Raw genomic sequence first — 11,314 nt, 5'->3', positions numbered from 1 at the left:
AGCTGTTTCCACATGCATTTAGATCCCTTAAAGATTCACGGTCGACTTCATGATTCCCAACTTCAACCAAATGACCAGGAAATTCGATCATCTTCCCAGGGCTTACTTCTTCAGCTTTGTTCAGGAACCTGTTATCTAAAAAAAGTTTCCAGCTCGCATCATACAAGAAAACCCAGTAAAACACCCATAAAAAAAGGTTTCCAATTCTCTAAGCCATATTTATCCTGATAAAAGTTTCTCACTAGCATGCTGAGAAGAGCAAAAACCATAAAGAAGAAAACCAACTAATAAAGGAAGGAAGAGACGACATTTAATTCAGCAACAAGAAAGCCGGTATTATCTAAGGTTAAAGATCAGTAGTAGATGTAGACTGTAGAGCTTGACCTGCCTAGTAATAGGTCCACTGCTTGTACAACGGAAGAAGCCATCATGATATTTCTTCAACTTTTGAGTTAATTGCATTGTATACAAGACATGCCAATCTATATCAAAAGGAAGATCACGTCAACTGTAGTGATGAGACAACAATAACAAACTTTATATAACTAGCAGAATATCGAGACCAGTTTCTGAGGGAAAGTTTGGAAATATGCTAAGAAGCTCCCAATGATTTTCAAGAAAGGCCATGACAAAAATGTGAACATAAAACCACTGTGATTGAGAAGATTTGATACACAAAGCATCAGATTTGAGAGAATATCTATTGTCCTTGAACAAATTCAATGTGTAGTATAAAGATAAGTAGAAACTGTAAACCCAAAGGAAATTAAGAATTGATTCACAATCCAGGATATGACGTCAAAGGAAATGATACATGGCCAGGCAGGGGCATATATGAATCTGCAAAAGTCCAAACTCACCTGCCATACTTGATGTCCTTGAGTTCGGACCTGCTGGTAATGTGCCATACTTGTTCATTTCATTCTTCTTGAATTCTGGAAAAAGAGAAACACAGATGCTAAGTTTTGTACCCAGCATTTACTAGCTAATAAGAGAGTTGGATTATGTAGGATTTCATCACCAACCTCTAATAATTTTCTGTGATGGGCTTAGGCTGATCGTCGCTGTTTATCCTTCTGCACTTTGGTCTTCTCATCTTCTTAAAACGTAAGCGAAATGGATTATACGATAACAGGTAGATAATCACAACATTGCGAATGTACGAGTATTAGTTGTCAAATTTAAATCATTAGAGACAATAACATGAGGAAAAACAAATATGTAAGAACAGAACACTGGCGCAATCAGATACTTTGACGAACTTGTTTCTGTGAAGTGAAGTTGTTCGCTTAGGAACTTTCTTTGCTTGGCTGTGAATATAAGTATCATTCAGAGGCTTTGCCCTCCTTCAGGCTCTCCAACATCAACCAAATAAGCATTGAACGTTGGTGTCTCACCGGAACAAACAAGTTGAAAGTCCTGCATTGCAACAGCTGCTTGCTGTCATCATACAGCATTACCTATCAAATATCCAACCATCAATCATGGCATGGCCTAATCCACTCAGAACAAGCTCAATCACGGAGAGCATGACGACCAAAACCACAGAACAGAACAATCCGTGAGGACAGTCAAAATCGAAAACCTATGCAGCATCGAGCTGTTGCTATCAAGCATTTCTTCTACCTACGGAGAGAATATACACCTGTAGACTTCCCCATTACTCCATTCTTTTCTTCTTGGGGTGCTTTTCTTGTGTCGGCGGATGTAGAATATGCATTATCAATGCAATATGCAACTTTCTAAGTACTTAATTTCTTTCTTTTCTTCTTCGCAACTCGCAGGCCTATATGTTCACAGCTTGTTAACGCATCAGAAGTGAATTCTCAAGTCATTCTCTATCATAATCTCCACTGATCATAGTCTGAGCAGTGCAATACCAATGGCCGAGTCTGTTGTTTCGTTCGTGGTGGAGAAAATAGGAAACCTGCTCATCAACGAGGTCAAATTCTTGAGGGAGTGGAGGGCAAGGTCAAGGACCTGCACAGCGCGCTGAGGCAGGTCCAGGCCTTGCTGAGGGATGTGGATGCAAGACGAGAGCGCAAGGAAGCTGTAGAAGAATGTGTCGCACAACTCCGAGACTTTGCCTATGATGCTGAGGACGTCATCGAGAGATACTACCTCAAAGCGGCGCTGACGGAGGGACAGAACATCATCAAAGCGTATGCTTGCTTCAAGGCGAAGTGCTCGTGCGTGCAGGTTCATGAGGCGGGGACAGAGATCGAGGGCTTAAAATCCAGAATTTCTGAAATTGGTGATAAGATGCAGAAATATGGCATACAGCCTCTGAATGAGAGCGAATGCGAAACCGCGAGCTTCGACGCCAGAACGGACTTATGCCCATTTCGAGGAGGAAGATTTTGTCGGGAGGGAAGATCATATCAAGGTGTTGGTGAACGAGCTGTTGAAGGATGGAGAACAACAGAGTTATTTCCATTTGTGGAATGGGTGGTTTGGGTAAAACCACTCTTGCTAAGAAAGTCTTTGCTCATGACAAAGTGAAGAAGCATTTTGATGGTTTTGCTTGGGCTTGCATATCTCAAAAGTACCGTGTGAGGGATATCTTGGAGGGAATTCTTGCTAAGTTGAACCCTGATCAAAGAGAAGGGGTTACGAAGATGAAAGATGACGAATTGTTTGAAACTTTATACATGACCCAAAAACAAAAGAGATGTATTGTGGTTCTTGACGATATTTGGACCGAACAGGCATGGGTTGGTCTTAGAAACGCATTCCCGACCAAGGACACGAGAAGCAAGCTATTGATAACAACTTCGCAATAGAGAAGTAGCTCAGCATATCTATCCTCATTGTTTTCTCAATGAACCTCAGTGCTTATCACAAGAGGAGAGCTGGGTTCTGCTAAAGAAGAAGGTATTCCCTCGAACAAAAGGTAAGACTTCTCTCAAGTTATTAACCTAACATATAGCGACTTCAAAGGATTATATTGCCTATTTGATTCTAATTTATGGTGCTTCGGTTACCATTGCAGGATTAGTTGTTGAAATTTCTTCTGATGGATCCAGAGTTGGTCAAGATATTGTTGCGGGCCAAGCTGTAGAAGATATTGCAAAACAGTCAGAGATAGAGGGACAAATACCGGGTATTTCATTGCTTAGTTTGTCCTTTCAGAAACTTAAGCAATTTATAAATAGATAGTTACAATGGAGTTCAAATGATCAAAATATCAAGTATTAGGCACCATAATTTCAATATTTGGGGAATCAAATGCCCCTTTTGTTTCTTAATAGTTAACAATTATACCACTAAACCAAGATCCAAAACTTTGTTCATCCTTTCCTCTAGTGAGGTTAAATATTGAAGAGGCTTTTAATAAGGCCAACATAATAAGCAATTTTGATAGGATTTATGAATAATGTGAAGCCTAGCTATGTTCTTCTATAGGCTTCATCTCAAGTCCACCTTTTTTGCATTTGTGAATAGTTGGCTTAACCATAAAAGTAGGGATTCATAAGGAAAATCGTGAATCGTTATGCGGCACATGAAGATTTCATTAGAATTTGTGTAGGAGATTAGTAGCACATTCAAGTTACGAGAGATCACGCTCAAGTTATCCCTGCGCTGCTTTCATATTTCTTCATCAAGTAGGTTTATTGCTGTTTTACATTTGCTTGAGTCACTTAATCCAGGCCACAGTTTGGACTTCTTGATTTTCCAGGCGTAGATGGAGGCATATATAGGAGCTTTGTTGTGGTCCCCATTTTTCCCCTTACAAAACCATAAATGAACCACAAATTATGAAGAACTATAGCATCTTACTTATATATCTAAACACATGTATTCGTCCTTGAAGTAATCTTTTTATTACAGTTGCATCTTCCTATGATTGCTGAGTTGCAATTTGTTGCTTGATATTGTGTAGTAATCACTGAAGACATGAAGATGTTAGCATATAAACTCCTTAAGAAGTGTGCGGGGATTGCCCTTAGGCATCATTGTGCTTGGTGGACTTTTGGTACACAATGACTGGGAGACAGTTCACGAAACATCAATTTGCATTTTAGTGATAAGAGTAATGTATCAAAAGTGTTAGCCTTAAGTTATGACAATTTACCATTGCATCTAAGGCCATGCTTCCTCTATCTGGGTAGTTTTCTGAGGATGCGAAAATCTCTGCAGAGGAAGTTCTTTACATGTGGATTCTTTGAAGGTTTTGTGTCGCTGAATGCAAACAACGGAGCGAGAGGAATTTCGGTGGAAGATGTAGCAAAGCAATATGTAATGGAGTTGGTTAACAGAGAGGAATGGTTCAAGTACGATTCAATTTAAGTGGAAAGATCAAAGCTTCCACCTCCACGACCGATGCGAGACTTATGCATCTCAAGGCTCTAGAAGAGAGTTTTCTAAGCATTCTTAACATTCAACAGGACAATGAGACGGAGAATTGTTCTGCTTCAATGGCAATAAAAGTCGAGTCAAGTTGCAAAATACGAAGGCTTTCTCTTACTAGAAATGTGATTCCGAGCTTAAAAGCATCAAGAAGGACTCTGGTCCACCTTCGAACTCTCATGTCCTTCGAAGGCGACAAATGGGAGCCGAAGCAATTTCAATCTATTTTCAAAGACTATAAGTTTCTCAGAATTCTGAAACTAGAGAACGTTAATGTGATGGGAAGCTTACCTAGATCAGTGGGAGACCTAGTTCATTTGAGATTCTTAAGTTTAGTAGGTAGTAGGTTTAATGACTTGCCGCAATCTATGGGGAACCTTGTAAGTATGGAATTCTTGGACTTGGGAGTAGATACCTTAGTTTCCATGCCAAATGTGTTGTGGAAGATGAGAAGGTTGAGGTATCTCCGTCTTCCTTACAACTTTGACGTCAAGGAGAAATTCCATTGGGGCCGGAAGAAGTTGCGGTTGGGCACTTTAAAGAATCTACGGACATTGAGAAACTTCAGTCTGAAGAAATGTGATGTGAACGATGTAGGCAAGCTTACCAATCTGCAAAAATTGACCGTCTGTGACAACTTTCATCCTATCGAGCTAGAGATATTTCTGCAACTTGCTGAATTCAATTTGAATTATCTTCAATCCTTGTCTTTTTATTCCCAAAATCATCATTTTTTATGGACTGAAGGTGGATTGAATAAAATGTCAAACTATCCCTATTCTTGTAAGCTATCCATTTTTGGAAATATAGAGAAGTTACTAGAACATAAAAGTCTACCTGAGCAATTGAGGAAGCTGGTCTTAATAAATTCTAAACTCGAAGAAGATCCGATGCCAATATTGGAGAAATTGCCTCACTTGGTTTTTCTCATGCTGGGATGTGATGCTTTCTTGGGAAAGGAAATGGTTTGCTCTGCAGGAGGCTTTCCTCAACTCAAGCATTTATTTTTTGGTGAATTACGAAATCTGGAGGAGTGGAGGGCCGCTGAAGGAGCCGTGCCTCATCTTTCTCGATTAGGGATCTTCGATTGTCCCAAATTGAAGGTGGTACCTTCACATGTCTCTACATATAACGGTTCGGACGAAATACTCAAGGAGCACGATAAGAGCATAATGAGAGAGATGTTGATGTTGCTGGCCAAGGGTGGCCCCCAGCTGTCCTACGCGAGAGAGAAAATATTCGAGGGAAAATGAAAATATTAGGTGCGCCGGGCGCTCCACGTCACCGTGCGCCCGCCGAATAAGAATGAGACACGTGTCGCCACCTGGAGCTGGGTCCCGCTTTTATTTTTAGCCAAATTTTTGCCGATTCCTTCTCTCTTTCATTAATGGCCGCGTCCTTCTCCCGCCCTTCACATTTGAAGCTTCTCCTGCACGAAGTCTCTCTCTCTCCCAAAAATCTTTCTTTTCTGTCTTCTCCCACACAAAGTCACAAATCCTCCACGGCCTCCGGCACGACGCCTCCGCTGTCCTCGAGACACTCCTTTGCACAAAGAGGCGCCATTTTGAAAAAATTCCAGTCGGAGCCGAGGAGCTACCGGTGGAAGTGGGAGGTGAGTGGCTTCGAGCCGCGGAAGTAGTCGTCGACCTCCGCCTCCTTCGACACCGACGACCAGCACCGGCCGAGCGCCCCCTTCGTCCAGCGGTACTCGATCTCCGCCGCCGCCGCCGCCGCCGCCGCCTCCTCGCTGCCCTCGCAGCTCCCGCTGGCCTCCAAGGTCCAGCGGCTCGCGGACAATGTCCAGGTTTTTCCGAAACGCTCCGATCGTCTCGCGCTTTGTTTTGGCTCCCGATTGAGTTGGGGGATTTGGCGGTTTCGAATTTTTGCTTCTTGCTTCGGTTGATTCCTTCTCTGTTGCCGAGCTCTAAGAAGAGCGATTTCCGGATGCAGCTTGCGAGGCAGGATTACTTGGAGCTGAGACAAGAGGCGAGCGAACTACAGGAGTATTCCAACGCAAAGCTCGATCGAGTCACGCGCTACCTCGGCGTTCTCGCTGACAAGACGCGGAAACTAGGTGAGGCGGTGCGGCGTCTGTTGTGCCTCGATGCACGTTTGCTTTCTCATTTCGGTTTTTAATAGGTTCTGTGCTTTGTGTCAGATCAAGTCGCCCTTGAAGGTGAGGCTAGGTTAGCACCGCTCGTCAGTGAGAAAAGGAAGTTGTTCAATGAGTTGTTGACATCCAAAGGTCAGTCTTTGGTTTCATAATTGAGTTCTCCCAGTTTCCACACGAAACACGTGGAGCGGAAGTACTTGGAGACATGAGCCTATAATTCAGAAAATTTCTAGTTTGAATTGCAATTCATTTTCGGAATGATGTTCCTGTCGGATGGATGGGTGGAGATAGCTTGTTTGTATGGCAATTTTGCAGTGTGTAGTAGGAGGACAAAACTTGAGTTTAACGAGTAAGATCGAGTTGGAATATGACTGATAGAGTTTTAGCGATGAAGTGCAGGTTAACATGAGATAACAGCTGCCAGTTGTGATGCATTTTTCTGATCATTGTTAGTTTGAAAAATTGAGCTGTTTGTTAGTTCAGGACTGACTATGCCTCAGATATACTAGATATCAAGAACAGAAATGATTTTTACTCTGTGTATCTTCTTCCTCCTCCGTTAGGATCCGTTTGATACTTTGATTGATGGTTACATAGAAATTGAATCTCTTGGATTAAACTAATGGAAGAACTCCCAAGAAATATGATTTTCAGACAAGAGTCCAGTCACCTGTGATATAATTTCTATTTGGACTCCTTTCACATCATCAATTCACCATTGATTGCCCAATCACTAGATTGGTCGACCTAAGTTATATTAATAGTGTTTAAACTTCATGCTACGTTTCTGTCCTAAAGGAATGCCTGTCAGTTACATTTTATGGCAGATCTAATGGACAAGAATATGTCATGCTGACATTGCATTTTTATGTTGTTCTTTTTGGCGTGTACGTGACTCTTTTTGCAAAAGATGTGAGATAAATGGAGTCAGCCAGTCAGTAGTATACTCAATTGGAAATTCTTTGTGCTTGCTATTGAACAAATTATGAATGTATCTCTCTTAATTCTCTGCAGTTGTAACTGCCACCATACATTTGTGGGAGGCAATGGTGATGCCTAACACCTCATACTTTATGATTCTGTGGACGAATCAGTTGTGTGGAGGGATTGCACTTTGTTTTGAATAAGAATCTTATCTTGATATTGGGTGATGATAATAGCACTTCCACCTCTGGAATTGCTCCTGTGCAAAGATGAAGAGATGTCGAATAGTTGAACGATTATTCTTCTCTTTGACTATTCAGCATACAACAATAGGAGCACATGATTGATGCCTGAAAGGAGTTCCATCTTTGCTTCTCCTTCTTTGTACAACAGCTCTGTTTCGACACTCTCTTTGTTTACAGATTTCATGAAAATTGTGAACATAACTCCATATAGTTTAAAGCATTTGGGCTCAATGGGTCTATTTGTTGGCCCATCCTCAATGGACCTCATTTTAGTTAGAAAAAAAGAGGAAAGTTGTCTTTCCGCAGAGTTGCTATATAGTGAGGATGTTGAGCTCCAACAGCCTTTGCTCGGCCACCATTTCCCTCCCTCCCTCCCTCTCTCTCTCTCTCTCTCTCTCTCTCTCTCTCTCTCTCTCTCTCTCTCTCTCTATGTGTTGTTGTCACCAAGTCTCTTGTTCCTTTTAAGCCCAGCCTTAGTAAAAGTGAGTACCGGCACTCGGTGGACAGGCTATCCACCCTAAAGTGGTATTGCCAGCCATTCTGGAGGAGCAGTTGATTCAGCATTTTCTAGTCTTTAGGAGTGATATGTAGCTTGAGCAAAGATTGGATTAGTCTACATTGCGATATGTCTAGGCTTTAGCAAAGTACTTGCCCATTTGATCTTTCAATATAAATGTCAATACCCACATGTGCTTCTGGAGTATCTGCGATCGAATTATTGGGCGTAGTTTGTAGTTGTCATTTATATATTTATGGTGGTTGCTTGTAGGCCATTTCTTCATGGTTCCATGGATTCTGGATTATAACTACAAGTATCAAAATTGTGGGTTATTCTATTGAGAACTCATGGCTCAATGCTCTTGCCTATTGTGCGTTTGACTATCTTTACTTGGGACTATTTTCTTTGGTTTTTGGTATTTTGTGATGGATTCATGATCATCATCAACATAGTTTCCGTGTTTGCCTATTTCATTAGTTTGATGGGAAGGATTAATAATTGCTGTTTCCTTTTGATAACTGTTGTTTTTCTAAAGTTAAGTTTTGCTTACTAGGAGGTCTTTCCATATTACAGAAATGTCCCTAATTGCCTTCTTGTGCAATATGCAGAGTAATTATGATAGAAAAGCATCACCTTTTCTGGCGAAAGAATTACTAAGAATTTATACAAAGGAGAAAAGTTGGAGGGAGCAACTCTGGAAAAATGGCATTGTAAAATCATCTCCAATGCCACCACGGACACGTCCTGAATGTGTGGGGACTGAGGAGGTACTCGACCTTTCATGTTTAACTCTTGCTTTCTGATGACTTTGTCAATATGATGCTAGTTGAAGAATTTGTTTTGGTTTTTTTGTAGGATCCTAAGTGCATTATATGTCGGCAATATCTTTATCTTTCTGCAGTTGTATGTGATTGTAGGCCATCTGCTTTTGTTTGTCTTGAGGTATGTGGAAACTGTGTTCTGGTTTATTATCCTGTCAAATTAGTTGATTTGTAGTGCAAATACAAGCCTAGTACATGTGCCATACTGCAATGTCAAAAACATTTGCCCTTGAAGGGGGATCTTGAACTCATGGAACTTGGATTATTCCACTTAGCCGGGCACAATGAGTGAAAGCATTCATGACAAGGGCCTCTGTCATAATGAAATACATCCTTAAAGTCATAATGTTAAAAAGCGTATGATACGATTGAATTTGCAAGGAAAAATCTGATTACATCAATGGTTCTGGTTCTAATTTTGATTTGTCACATTACTGCTGGTGACATATACTTTCCTGTCTTTGATCTGACATGGCATCGTAAATAACATCTTCTTTGGTTGGGTTCATATTCAAAGAAATGGATCACCCAATCATATGAAGTGTTTCTTCTTCATCATCATTTTTGGGCTTAAAGCCAGAATTGGTAATTCTCGATCTCATCATCAGACCCCTTTTGTGCAGCACTGGCAACACATCTGTGAATGCAAACCCAGCAAACATTGCCTCCTTTACTGTCATACATAAGCAGAGTTAAGTGACTTGCTGCTCACTGTCGATAAATACAATGGTGAGGTGACTCAAAGGAGCAAGGTGCTCCAACAAAGATCTTTCTCCAATGAAACAAGTTCTTCAGCAAAAAAGGTATTGTCAGATACAAGACTTGCTTAGATTAACAAAGAGACTGGATGAGGTATCAAATAAAGCATGTAGAAAACAAATTGCAGCAATTAAAACAACTTCAGCCTTGGTTTTCATTCTATAAATTTATGACTGGATGAGGTGTCAATCTTAAGCAAGGTGGATCGTCTCATTTTTATACTTACTAGGTATTATATGATCTTTGTTTTATGGAAGAGTCTAGATGAAGTTGGTTTTATTGCTTTGGTCTTAGTTGCCAATGTTTTTTACTGGTTGACTGGCAAACTATGTACATTCTAGGAAATTCTTTTCTACCAAGGTCACTGCATAATTGTTTGGTGTTGGAATAAATGTCAATGAAGAACAAAGTGAAATTTAGTGGTGTTTAGTGAGGTTTGGAATCTGTGCTAATCTCCTCTTGTTCTTTAATATTGTGCTGGAGTTGATTGTCCTTGTCAAGATTGTTATTTTAGTTTGCCTTTTGTTCTTCAATAAGAGAGAATGTTCTTCTGGATTATATGTTCTTATAGGTAAAAGGTGGTCATGCTACTTTGGCTCATCTTCAGACACCTTCTGTTGATTTCTTGCGCATTTTTGGATTTCTCAGGTGTCTTGTTGCGGGAACATATACATAAAGAAGCTAAGGTCACCTGCTAGAGTTGAATTTTCATTGATTTCCCTACGAGTGGCTTATTGGTTCAAAACCACTTCAATTATTTTTTCTACAGCTGATCTGAACCGTTTGCAAGATGACGGTTGGTAATTAGGCAATCTGAAGTTCGCCAATTGAACTCCGGATCGATGGCTGCTTGGAAATGGTGCAGGAATCTCTTCAACATAGGTGTATATCTGTAGACTAGACCCTCATAGTGTGTACATGAATGTAGCTTTAGAGATTGTTAAATGGTTGCGTGCTCAAATTTAATGGGCACGAATTTGATGTTAGATGGTTGCCTGCTCACTATTATCTTGCTGTATATATACACAAGGTCATTATGAGTTATGAATGTGACCAATGATGTTGCACTTTGTCCACTAAGTTCTCTTTCCCCTCCATGTTCAAAGGCTAGAGAGTTTTGTAAAATCATTAGCCAGCCATTTTCTTTATCTATGTGGTGCTTTAAAACAAGATGTTTAAACGTGGTTTATTTGTGGCTCATATATAAAAATGGTTTATGTAATATTTTCTGCTTCGGATGCATGTGAATAGGCAATTGTTTCTCTATGATAGGAGGAGCTTGCGATTTGCAGTCAAATTGGCTCTTCATCGACTCTAGCCTTTGTGATTGTTTTTGGTGTGAGGATCATCCGTTAGGACGAGGTCAAAACCATTATAAATCATATGGAACAAGTTGGGCAGTCTTTGGGCGCAAAAGCTCATTTCAAACTGCACAGACCTTTGGCTGAGTCATCCTCTATAACTTTCGCATTGGATGTCAAAAAAGAGTAACTTATTCGATTCAAGATAATTTAGAAAAGAAATCGCTCTCGGAGATGACCAATAAATCTCACAAGATGAACCTTCGTCAAGTTAGCATCAATATTCAAATCCTCACCTTTGA

At 40.6% G+C, this 11,314-nt stretch overlaps 1 protein-coding gene across 1 annotated transcript; it reads left to right on the top strand.

The window, feature by feature from the left end:
- The first annotated feature begins 1,587 nt into the window (after nt 1–1,587).
- On the top strand, nt 1,588–10,771 carry LOC104453000 (probable disease resistance RPP8-like protein 2). Its single transcript, XM_039317924.1, is given in 14 exon segments — nt 1,588–1,707; nt 1,864–2,313; nt 2,315–2,416; nt 2,418–2,776; nt 2,846–2,874; nt 2,993–3,103; nt 4,172–4,239; nt 4,347–6,154; nt 6,301–6,424; nt 6,509–6,595; nt 8,740–8,898; nt 8,987–9,073; nt 9,576–9,755; nt 10,360–10,771. Coding segments are annotated over 8 exon segments (2,496 nt in total). The 3' UTR covers nt 5,604–6,154; nt 6,301–6,424; nt 6,509–6,595; nt 8,740–8,898; nt 8,987–9,073; nt 9,576–9,755; nt 10,360–10,771.
- The last annotated feature ends 543 nt before the right edge of the window (nt 10,772–11,314 follow it).

The sequence above is a fragment of the Eucalyptus grandis genome, chromosome 7 (assembly GCF_016545825.1).
Source record: "Eucalyptus grandis isolate ANBG69807.140 chromosome 7, ASM1654582v1, whole genome shotgun sequence".
In the NCBI taxonomy this organism is placed as follows: domain Eukaryota; kingdom Viridiplantae; phylum Streptophyta; class Magnoliopsida; order Myrtales; family Myrtaceae; genus Eucalyptus; species Eucalyptus grandis.
Note: the sequence above shows the minus strand (reverse complement) of the source record. Positions and strands in the feature narration are given on the sequence as shown.